General features: G+C 43.8%; 1 protein-coding gene across 3 annotated transcripts in view; it reads right to left on the reverse strand.

The window, feature by feature from the left end:
* Positions 1–12,228, reverse strand: part of CLTC (clathrin heavy chain) — a 98,202-nt gene that overhangs the window by 49,208 nt on the left and 36,766 nt on the right. For all 3 annotated transcript variants that reach the window (XM_087956361.1, XM_087956354.1, XM_087956368.1), the window contains 5 exons: positions 11,837–12,105; positions 8,591–8,752; positions 6,994–7,107; positions 4,653–4,826; positions 712–909 (listed from right to left, as the gene is read on the reverse strand). In XM_087956361.1, the coding sequence (XP_087812487.1) occupies positions 712–909; positions 4,653–4,826; positions 6,994–7,107; positions 8,591–8,752; positions 11,837–12,105 (917 nt within the window). The remainder of the gene's footprint in view (positions 1–711; positions 910–4,652; positions 4,827–6,993; positions 7,108–8,590; positions 8,753–11,836; positions 12,106–12,228) is intronic.

The raw sequence follows: 12,228 nt of genomic DNA on the forward strand, positions 1-12,228 counted from the left end.
CTTTGCTGGCTGGGGAATTCTGGGAGTTGAAGTCCACCAGGCTTAAAGTCGCCAAGGTTGGAGATCCCTGATCCAGGTCATGGTTATTGCAAAGGTGCTTTTTTCAAGAGGCGACTGGATTTTCTTGTTTTTTCTTTGAAGACGTTTCACTTTTCATCCAAGAAGCTTCTTCAGCTCTGACTGGATGATGGGGAATGGAAGGATTTATATTCCTTGTAGACAGCTGGTCATTTGAATTCATTTTGAGGGCCGTTAAGGCGGCTTGGAGGTTCATCTGTGTCCTGAGTAGGGGTGTGCTACCATTTGCACTACTCAGACGATCCTGAGGACACAGGTAAGCATCCAAGCGACCTCAACTACTCTCTAAAAGAATACAAATGACCAGCTGTCTACAAGGAATATAAATCCTTCCATTCCCCACCATCCAGTCTTGGATGAGAAGTGAAACGTCTTCAAAGAAAAACCAGAAAGTCCAGTTGCCTCTTGAAAAAAAAAGCACCTTTGGGACAACCACGACCTGGAGGACTGAGAATCTCCATAGACTTTTGCTTAGCAATGGGAAGTTCTGGTCCCAACTGTGGCCATAATTTGAGGACTACTTGTATGCCAGTGCCAAAAAAAAGAAACTAAAAGAAACAGAACTGAGGATTCAAACCTGAGTAGATAAAACAGAAAAGACAAAGCATGGATCACTTGGATGTTTTTCCATACCTTCGGGGCGTTTGCTGCTACTTTGGCTGCTTCTGAGTAGCTCCCTTGGGCGAAAAGGGCATTGAATTTTCGGGCAAAGAGCTCTTCGGCCCCGGCGAGATTGTTACGGACGGCCATTCGCAGGGCCAGGTCGGGATTCTGCAGCACATTGGTGATGTACGGGATAATGTTCTCTTCCTCCACACACACTGAAAGCACCTTGAACGCAGGGAGAGGGATAGAATGCGGTTCATCATTAGGACCTCTTGCATTCTTGTTTTAATAATCCTTTTATTAAGTTTATCAGGATATAAAATACCAAAGAAAGTGAAAATAGTAGGGGAAATGGGGGAGGAGAAAGAACTGGAGGATAAATGGCTAAAAAGAAAAGGGAAAGATTGATTTTTGACTCTTTTTAGTGCCTCATAGTAACACTGTGGCCTCAACTTTTTACTTCTTACTCTCTGAGCTTGGTTGTTGTTTGTTTTTTTGCAAATTATCACTTAATAATCATCAATTAGCAATAGCACTTAGACTTATATACTGCTTCATAGTGCTTTACAGTCCCCTCTAAACAGCAAATAGCCCCCAACAATCTGGATCCTCATTTTACCGACCTCAGAAGGATAAAAAGCTGAGTCAAGCTTGAGCCCCATCAGGATCGAACTCCTGGCAGTGGGCAGAGTCAGCCTGCAATGCTGCATTCTAACCACTGTGCCACCACAGCTCATGCTAAAAATGTACTGGCCATGTTTATAACAACAAACCTATCTAATCTGCACTCCTGATGCTGAGTTTCGCTGATTAATATTGCTTACAGTTATAGAAATGGCCAGTATTTGGTAAGTAGGTAAAATACAAAGTTACGCCTGTTATTTTATTTGGTACTTTACTGTGCTAAAAAAAAGTTGAAAGTTGATACTTTTTCTTTTCCCCTACACCTCTCTTATTTTCCTATCATCTTTATTTTCATTTATATTTTATACTATGATAATTTTAATAATTTTTTTTTTAAAAAAACATTTCAATAGAAATGTTTTTGGGATTCTATGAGTGCCCCTTCCAGGCTGGTAACCAGATGCCAGATGGATCCTTTTTTTTCCCTTTTGAAGGAGCAATAGCAGCTTACTAACAGATTAACATGATCAGGGGAGTGACGATAGCTCTTGTTAAAGTGTTGTTTCATCTTAATGGAATTCCAGCGCTAACAGCATTAATCTTGCTCCCTCCTCTTCTCCTACCAAGAAATGGGCCCAAAATAATATCATATTCAAGTGACTTATTTAATTTTATCCCTCCTTTGTTATGTATGGGCGCGACGGCTCAGTTGTTAAAGATGCTGAGCTTGGCAGTTGGAAGGCTGACAACAGGGATGAGCTCTCGTTCCTTGCCTCAGCTCCTGCCCACCTAGCAGTTCGAAGGCAGGCAAATGCAAGCAGATAAATACTGTGTTTCCCTGAAAATACAACCTACCCCCAAAAGTATGTCCTAGCTTGATTTTTATATGTTCGCCCAATTTAAGCCCCAAAATAAACCCTAATTAAGATCTCACCCACTCCAGGGTGCACGGGTAAAAATTAAGCTAGAGTGGGGATGGGGGGTGGGGTGGAGCTGCCCTACTTCTTACCTTTGGACAGTGGCAGCCAGGCCTCGCACACCCCAACACCTGCCTTGCCAGCCCATTTCTTCTGCAGCCGGCCAGGCTTTCCTGAAGCCTATAACAAAGCTCAGGATCGATCCGGAGCTCTGTTATCAACTGCAGAGGCCTTCAGGAAAGTCTTGCCGGATGCAGAAGTTCCTGAAGACCTCCGACAGCAAAAAAGAGGCCAGGGACAACGTGTGCAAGTGAGGCGAGTCAGTGAACGACCACCACCCCCGAAAATAAGACCTGGTGCCTTTTTTGGTGGCAAAAATATACATATAAGACAGGGTCTTATTTTGGGGAAAATATGGGTAGATACCACTTTTGGGGGAAGGTGACAGCATTTTGTGCATCTTTGGCATATAGCCATGCTGGCCATATGACCACAGAAATGTCTTCTACAGGGGACTACGCTGGCTCTTTCAATTAAGAAAGAGAGATGAGCACCAAGGAGGTTCACCCAGAGTGCTCACAGGCTCTGCAAATTTCTACGGCATCTTAAGAATGTGTACTTTCTCCCTTATCACGTGGTTGGTTACCAAAGAGCATATTGCCTTGAAATGCAGTTGAGGATTACCAAGAGGCCTGGCTCTGGCATCAGAGGGTAAGTGAGACTATAAAGAAGTAACAGATTAACAAGAGAAAACTGCACACAGGATTGTCTTGTGTGTTTTTCAGGAAAAACAGGTTAAGAGGCAGCTTCTGGATCAAAAGGCTATGAAACTTCAGGATATGCCTTCCTAAACCTAGGCTCTTTCTTTCTTTTTCTTTCTTTCTTTCTTTCTTTCTTTCTTTCTTTCTTTCTTTCTTTCTTTCTTTCTCCTTCCTTCCTTTCATTTTCATTTCTTTCTCTCTCTCTCTCCTCCCTTTCTTTCATTCTTTGATTCATTCTTTCTTTCTCTTTCTCTTTCTCTTTCTTTCTTTCTTTCTTTCTTTCTTTCTTTCTTTCTTTCTTTCTCCTTCCTTCCTTTCATTCATTTCTTTCTCTCTCTCTCTCTCTCTCCTCCCTTTCTTTCATTCTTTGATTCATTCTTTCTTTCTTTTTCTCTTTCTTTCTTTCTTTCTTTCTTTCTTTCTTTCTTTCTTTCTTTCTTTCTTTCTTTCTTTCTTTCTTTCTTTCTTTCTTTCTTTCTTTCTTTCTCTCTCTCTCTCTCCTCTCCCTCCCTCCCTCTCTCTCTCTCCTTCCTTCCTTTGCAGGAGAAGAAAATCTCAGAACCGGCAACAAACCAATTTGGCAGCTCCAATTCCTGGCAGGAAAGCGTCCCTCAACAGCAGGACAGAACTGAAAGCAGGTATCATCTGATCAAGAAAGATCTTTCAAGGTTGATGCTGTTAAATATTGCCAAGAGAGGTTGAGCAGCTTTTCCATAGGCTGTGAACTTCGACCGACTACTACTATACAAATACAAACCTTCTGACTTGTTTTGTGGAACGGGCAGCACTCCAACGTTTGACGGCGGACTTATTTAGTTCAAACTACTACATGAAATTTTAGTAATCAGTTAAATGTCCAAGGAAAATAGCAACATTTTAAAAATCCATATACAGATAGTCCTTGACTAGCGACCATTCGTTTAGTGGCCGTTCGAAGTTACAAAGCAGTGGTGACATTCTAGCGGTTCGGCCTGGTTCTGCCGAGCCGGTAGCGGTGATGAGCAGCGGTCTTCGGCGCTCTGTGTTGGACCCGCCCACTCTCCCGGGCTCCCATACTGCTTTTTAAGTGCAGCTGCTTTACCCGGCACAGCAATTGCTGCGTGGCAGCTGCTGAAGCATCAGGGAGAGTGCAGGATTGCCTCTGTGCCTGCGCAGTGTGCGTTTGGCATATGCATGCATGCAAAATGTGTGCGCGCGTGCAAAGCACGCCCAAGCCACGCCCACCGAACTGGTGGTAAAAAAAATTTGAAACACACCACTGTTACAAAGGTACTGAAAAAAGTGGCTTATAAGCGTTTTATGACACTTGGCAATTGGCTCGTATTTATGATGGTTGGCATCCCGGGGTCACGTGATCCCCATTTGCCATCTTCTGACAAGCAAAGTCAATGGGGAAGCTGAATTCATGTTACTAACTTAACATAGTTAGTTAACACGGCGATTCATTTAAAAAGGTCGCAAAACGGGGCAAAATGGCAAAAAAAAGGTCGCAAAACGGGGCAAAGTGTCTCTCTTAGGAATGGAAATTTGGGGCTCAACTGTGGTTTTAAGTCGGGGATTACCTGTACAGGTGGAGTCGTGCACCTACCTGGCCTCAATCCATTCACACGCACCACCTCCTAAGCCCCACCGCCACCACCACCGAAACATTGAAGCCTCTCGTTACCTGTCCTTTCCTATTGACGCCAATGATTCCAGCCGTGGCTTCGTGTGGCGCAGTCACAAAGATAGTTTCCCCACTGATTCTGTTCATGTAGATGCAGGTGCCCGTTTCAAGGTCGTACAGATGGATGTAGCCGTATTTCGTGATCAGAAAAACAACATCGTGCTTTTCACTAATCTGCAAATAGGAAAAAGCGGGGGGGGGAATGGTAGCCATCTCAGGGCAACGTACTGTAGTTGAAAACCCACCAAAGATATAAGCCAAACAAGTTAGCATATGGTCTTCTGTATCAAACTTCAATCCTAGTCATGGTGACAGCTAACTTGCATTAAACGTATCTTATTCGCCCATCCCCAGGTTTCAAAAATGTTAGTAGACTTCATCTCAGTCCTATTAAGTTAAAAGGCTTACAGCAGCCTGTATGATGTAATGCTTAAGGCATCAGCCTAGAATCTGGGAGACTGTGAGTTCTAGTCCTGCCTTAAATGTAAAAGTCGGCTGGTGACTTTGAGCCAATCACCAGGAGACTCTTAAGTTCTAGTCAGAACTATCTTGAGCCTGGTGGTGCAGTGGTTAAAGTGGAGTATACTGCAGGCTACTTCTGCTGACTGCCAGCTACCTGCAATTTGGCAGTTTGTATCTCACCAGGCTCAAGGTTGACTGGGCCTTCCGAAGTGGGTAAAATGAAGACCCAGATTGTTGGGGGCAAGAGGCTGACCCTGTAAACCGCTTAAAGAGGGCTGTAAAGCACTGGGAAGCGGTACAGTGGAGCCTCGGGTCGCAACTGTAATCCGTTCCAGGATTGCGGTCGCAACCTGATTTGGTCGTGACCGGGAGCACGACCATCTGTGCATGCACAGACCAACCCACCACCACCACCACAATGGTGCCAAAGGGAAAATTGCCGCACTGATTTTCGGGTTTGCTTGGTCACCACCTGAAGATCTGTCCGCGACCAGAAGCAACACAGAAGCAAAGATTGATTGTCACCCGATTCGGTCACGAAGAAAAGCGTCCGCGACCCAAGGTTTCCCTGTATGTAAGTCTAAGTGCTATTGCTATCTTACATGAAAGCCAGCTGGATGACTTTGAGCCAATCACCAGGAGACTCTGGGTTCTTGTCCCCCCCCCCTTAAGCAATGAAGCCAGCTAGGTGACCTCGGGCTAACCCTTTCTCTCAGGACCAGGAAGGTGGCAATGCCAAACCACTTCTGGGGGGAAAAAAACCTTGCCAAGAAAACTGCAGGGGACGTGCCAAGCAGTCTCCAAGTATCAGACACAACCAAACGGAAGGGGGGCGGGGAATAAGGTAGACCAGACTCTGTGCAGACTGAAAGCTACTTTTATTAGAACAGCTATTGCAAAAAGAATCATGCAAGTCCCCGCTCCCTTTTATCTTCAGGTGAATTTGAGAGGGCTCTCTCAGATGCTTTCATAAACCACTTCCTTGGCCCGGGTTCAAGCTTCATTTATCTCCTCCCTGCCTGGTAACAGATCTTCCCTGGGTCCTTCAAGGCCCTCCACTAGTCTCACGACACTCTCCTCCCACAGCGTTAATGCTTTTCTGCAGATAATCTTAAAAGAACACCAACAGATTTTTTGGATAATGAACTCTGCTCTTCTAAAACCTGCCAAGGCGTGCAGAGTCCCGGTTCATCAAAAACACAGTGTGTTCATATAGATTGTTTGAACTGTCCAACTGCCAAGTTGAAAAGCTACCCAGACTAAGGATCAAGAGGCCCTTTGGTACTTCTACAGAATCCCCCAAACACCTGAACTTTGCTCTATAAAAAGCAGCTGCCACATTAAAGGCAAGGCTGGAAGCTGGGCAGCCTTGAGCTCTGCACATTCTTTTAGGGTCTTGACATGATTCCTTTAAGCCCTTCTGATTTTATCCAGTTAGTCATTTGTATCCTTTGTTAATTTTTACAACTCACTCCGAACAGGGAACACATCTTCCTCCTTGTTTTCTCCATAATGACCCTATGACGTGGGTGGAGCTGAGAGTGAGGGACTGGCCCAAAGTCACCCAGCTAGCTTACGTGGCGAAGGCAGGACTTGAACTCAAGAGTTTCCTGCTTTCTAGCTTGGTGACATAATAACCATTAGACTAGGGATGTCCAGCCTTGACAACTTTAAGACTTGTGGTCTTCAACTTCCAGAATTCCTCAGCCAGCCATGCTGGCTGGGGAATTCTGGGAGTTGAAGTCCACTAGTCTTAAAGTTGCCAAAAGCTAGACACTCTTGCATTAAACCAAATTGGATTGCACAGCCAGCCGGCCAGCCACTTCCAAAGCCTTCAGGAGGTACAGGTAAAGGCCCGTTCCTTGATAACATAACATACCTGCATTGCTACGGGGAAGTCGTTCTGGGCTTCTGGTGGGAAGAAGACATCCACAGCTTTCTTAGGGAAGGGCTGGTTTCCGGTGGGAGGTGCCCCAACCTCAATAATATGCAACTGTACAGGAAGAAATCAGGTTGGAGACCATCTTTAGAAAGGATCCATCGATTGCCAACGCTTGGCTTTATCAAACAAGAAGGGAAGGAGGTCCCATGGCTGAAAACAGACCATGGGTAGTCCTCGATGTACGACCACAATGGAGTCCGGAATTTACGCTGCTAAGTGAGAAATTTTGTGAAGTGAGTTTTGCCCCATTCGACGACGCTTCTTGCCACAGGGGTTAAGCGAATCACCCCCGTTGCTAAATTAGTAAAGGTGTTGTTAAATGGATCTCACTTCCCTCTTGATTTTGCTTGTCAGAAAGAGGGCAAAAGGGGATCATGTGACACCCCCCCCCCCCAGGATACTGCAACCGTCATAAATAGGAGTCGGTTGCCAAGCATCCGAATTTTGATTATGTGACTGTGGGGGTGCTGCAATGGTCACAAGTATGAAAAAAAAGCCGCAAGATCACTTTTTCAGGCACCATTGTAAAGATCACTTTACAATGTTAAGATCACTTTTCCAGCACCATTCGGTCACTAAATGAACTGTTGTAAGTCGAGGAGGACCTGCATGTGTCACTCTAATCATCAAGTCTCTCTGGACAGCATACAATAAGCAAATCATGTCCTGCATTCAGATTGTTAATAGAGTGGTGTGATGGTCTAGAGGTGCAGTTCTCGCCTCACAATCAGGAGGCTGTGAGTTCGATCCTAGGTAGAGGCAGATATTTCTCTCTCTGGGCACAATGAGAATGTATCTGCTGGAAAAAAAAAAACCTCCGCATTGGTGACAGGAAGGGCATCCGGCCAGTAAACACTCGGCTCCATTCAGTTGCCCAGATTCCACCCCGCAAGGGATTATGGGAGTCACTGAATGGAGATGATGATGGTGTTAAGACCTATATGTCTTAACATCCGGCCCCTGAGGCAAGCTGCCACGGTTTATGCTGCCTGCTGAAACGGAGAGGGGGATTCTTTCTGTTCAAAACTATGTGCCTCAAAGGCGAGATCTGACCGGTAAGTCCTCAACTTACCACCATTCATTTAGTGAACTACATTTAGTGTAGTCTGAAATTGCAACAGCACTGGGAAAAAGTGACCTACAGCTGTCACAGCATCCCTACTTCAGGGGCTTGGCAACCAGCATCTATTTACAATTACCGCAGCATCCTGCTGTCAGTAACTGCTATTTGTGACTTTCCCAACGGGCTGAACATAAGCAAAATCAATGGGGGATGCCAAGTTTGCTTAAAACTGAAAGTGAAAAACTGAAGTGACTCGCTTAACAGTCATGGCCAAAATATAAAAATAAAATTCAGGTGCAATTCACTTAACAACCACCTTGCTTAGAAACCAGTGTTCTGGTCCCAGCTGTGGTCATAAGTAGAGGACTTCCTCTGTGTGTGTGTGTGTATGTGTAAATAAAAACCCCACGGAAGGCCAAAGTCTCCTCTCCAGCGATGGATGAATGGAGATCGGACCCACAGGAGGCTCACCTTGCCTCCGGCTTGCCCTCGCACCGCGAAGCAGAACAGGGTGGATTCTTCTGTGTTGCCTTCCATCTTGAATTGGGCAAAACTGGCAGCGTGGCCTTCGATCGGCTGTGACACTTTCCTATCCACGGAATAAAGTTGCATGGCTCCGACGACACGGTTTTGCTTTAAGAAGGGAAGGAAAGGGGTCGTGAGAACATTGAACCTACCGCATTAAGCTAGGAGTACACTTTAAACCAGGGGTCTCCCAATCTGGCTGCTTTAAGACTTGTGGACTTCAACTCCCAGAACTCCTCAACCAGCATAGCTGAAGAATTCTGGGAGTTGGTCCACAAGTCTTAAAGGGGCCAGGTTTCATGCTGGCAGAAGAATTCTGGGAGTTGAAGTCCACAAGTCTTTAAAGCGGCCAGGTTGGGAAACCTCTGCTTTTAGACATTTGGCATTCAGACTGTACATCTGAAGAGGGTTCAAATCTTCTTCAAATGGCCAGGAACAGCACTTTCCCCCTCATATATCCCTTTTTAAATTTGGAGCTGCTTTCCTTTTCTTAACAGAAGCTCACTCTGGGGGGTTGCTGAAAAGCGACCAGAAACTTCCGAACTGAAGAGAGTCTAATTTGGCTCAGATTCACCCAGATTGGTTTCCTGTGGTGATCCATCTGGCCATTACTTGATCTCTTTGGCCATGTTCTCATCATACACTAAATAAATAGTTACGACCAGTGAGAGCCAAATACATTTTCAGTGGTGGTGGTGGTGGCAGGGAACAATGCTTTAGAAGGCCTACGTTCAATGTGGCAATGAAACAAACACAGCTGTGTCACATACATCATTATTTCTACATCTGATTTACTACGTAACCAAACTTCTTTGAGAAAACTACAAATTTATTTTAAAAAATTTAAAGGCTAGGCTGCTTCTCATTTCTCTTACATTGGGAGAAGGGTTTTCTATTTTCTATTTATTTCTTTAATCAAACTTAGATATTCTCTATCTTGCTCCCAGAGTGACTCTGAGTAGTGTACAACTAAAAGCATTTAAAAGAAAAAGTTAAAAATTCAATATATCAATAAAAAGGAGCCAGATAAACGGCACGGGGAGAAGCTTCAAGGTATGCTCAGTGGTGGCATAACTAAGCATTGAGAGTTTTAAAAACTGTCTTAATCTAATTTTAGGGTTTATGCAATGATTTTGATGTGCTTACCATTATAGAACTTGTGACAGGTGCAAAAGATCAGGTCCACGGGTGAAGGGCTAATAATTAAAATGATTTATTGCTAAACAGCCCTAAGCACAGGAATCTTTTCAACTAAGGGTTAGCAACCTGCTTGGAATTAGATAAGGGTCCACAACATTCAAGGGAGATTGGATTTACTCTGCTTGTGGCTACCTAGGGATTCTAGGCTGATGCCTCTTTTAACTCCGCCCCCAGATTCCGCCATTCCTTCCACCACATAGTAGTGGAAGAAGTGAGAATTTGTTTATTCGTAAGTCACAAGACATCAGTTGAACTATACTTGGTTGCACTTAGATAACAAATTGCCTAATTTCATTTAATTACATTACTGTAATTACACAAAGAAAATGTCAGCAGTGCAGCCACCAAAGCAACAGGGTGGCTATCCCTCCCCTGATAATTGTGGCCCCGCATTATTAAAATAAAAACCTATTTTCAATCCATTTAAAACAACCCAAATCTCATTACATTACCAGATGTCTCAGGGATGCCGAAACCTTAAAAGCGTTGAGATTTGAGTTCATAAAGAAAATAATTTTGTTCCCTGGAGGGGGTCTTCAAAAACGGAGGTTGAAACCTGAGTTTTAAGACTGGGGGTTACATGGAGGAACTTTTTAAACTAGGAATCACCACATACAATGAAAATCAGAAATGTTTCTCTTTTCATTTGCCCCAAGCAAATTCTGCTTGCAGGATGTGTGTCTCTTTGTGTAACTAACAAAATTTCAGTGTGAAGTTTATAGCAGGGGTCCTTCCTTTACGAGAGGTTAGCTGCTGAGGCTTTGCCAACGCTCTGTCGAGAGATCAAGGTTGCACAGGAAGCAGAACTAAAATGGGTCACGGACTGGCCTCGGATACAAGGATTTCAATTTTGCTAAGACAAACAGCTCTAGAGGGGAATTTTGGGTGTTTTCTCACAGAATGTACGTGAGAAAGTAACCACCTTCTCCCCCACAATTTATAGCAGAGATCCCAGCTTTTATTAAGGCAATGCTCATTCCCAGTAGGCTACAAAAAAGGTTAAAGGAGTCCCTGCGGGTTTTACTCCGCTAGTTGTTGCTGACTGTACAGGGCGTTGCTCATCTCCATTTCAAGGCCATTGAGCCAGCGCTGTCTGAAGACATTTCCTCAGCCATGTGGCCAGCATGATGTCACGGAGCACTGTTACCTTCCCACTATAGTGGTACCTATTTATCCCCTTGCATTTGCATGCTTTGGAACTATACAATTTGTCTGAAATGGTATAGGATTTCCTGCTTAAGCAGGAAGTTGGGACTATAAAACCTCCAGGGTCCCTTCCAACTATGTCTATTCTATTCTATTCTATTCTATTCTATTCTATTCTATTCTATTCTATTCTATTCTATTCTATTCTATTCTATTCTACTCTACTCTACTCTACTCTACTCTACTCTACTCTACTCTACTCTACTCTATACTCCACTCCACTCCATTCCACTCTAATCTGTTCTGTTCTGTTCTACTCTACTCTACTCTAATCTGTTCTGTTCTATTCTTTATTCTATTCTATTCTATTCAAAGATTCTAATGTATATTCTATTCTATTCTATTCTATTCTAAAGATTCTATTCCATTCTGTTCTAAATAAAGATTCTATTCTATATTCTATTCTAAAGATTCTATTCTATTCTATTTTATTCTAAATAGATTTTATTTTACTCTAAATATTCTATTCTATTTTCCTATTCTATTCTAAAGATTCTATTCTATTCTATTTTATTCTAAATAGATTTTATTTTATTCTAAATAAAGATTCTATTCTATTTTCCTATTCTATTCTAAAGATTCTATTCTATTCTAATTTCTATTCTCTTCCCTTCTATATAAAGATTCTATTCTATCCCTATCTCATCCCGTTGGGAGGAGCTGGGGCAAGCAGCGGGAACTCACCTGTCACGTGGTGCTCGGGTCTCAAACCCGGGCTGCCGGCTTTCCAGCTCACAAGACCAGGGGTCTTGACTGCTGAGCCACTGCATGGCGTTATATTCTTACCTGGGCAGAAATTCCAGTCAGAAGCAGCCATTTCTGCTTGGCATCGGTACGATAATTGATAATCTGGCAACCCGCAAGACTGGAATGACGATCAAACATTTTGACCGGCTGAGACTCCCCTTCCATGCTCCAGTGGTAAACAGCATTGTCGGTGACCAGCGCAACGGTGTTCAGGGAAATCCACTTCCAAAAGGTGACATCATCCGTCATGGTGTGAGCCTTCATTTTGCTCTTCATCTCAATGTTAAAAATCTGAAGGGTCTTCCCGGCTAAGGATAGGAGCGTGGATTTATTGAGCAAAGTTCCTTGTCACGGCCCATCTTTTAAAAGCCTACAGATGTTTAAGCCTGAGAAGATTATCTGGACATCCAAATCCCAACCCAGGGAAAGGA

This window comes from Notechis scutatus, chromosome 1 (genome assembly GCF_049901735.1).
Source record: "Notechis scutatus isolate UNSWTSFEM ecotype Mainland chromosome 1, rNotScu1.2, whole genome shotgun sequence".
Taxonomy (NCBI): Eukaryota; Metazoa; Chordata; class Lepidosauria; order Squamata; family Elapidae; genus Notechis; species Notechis scutatus.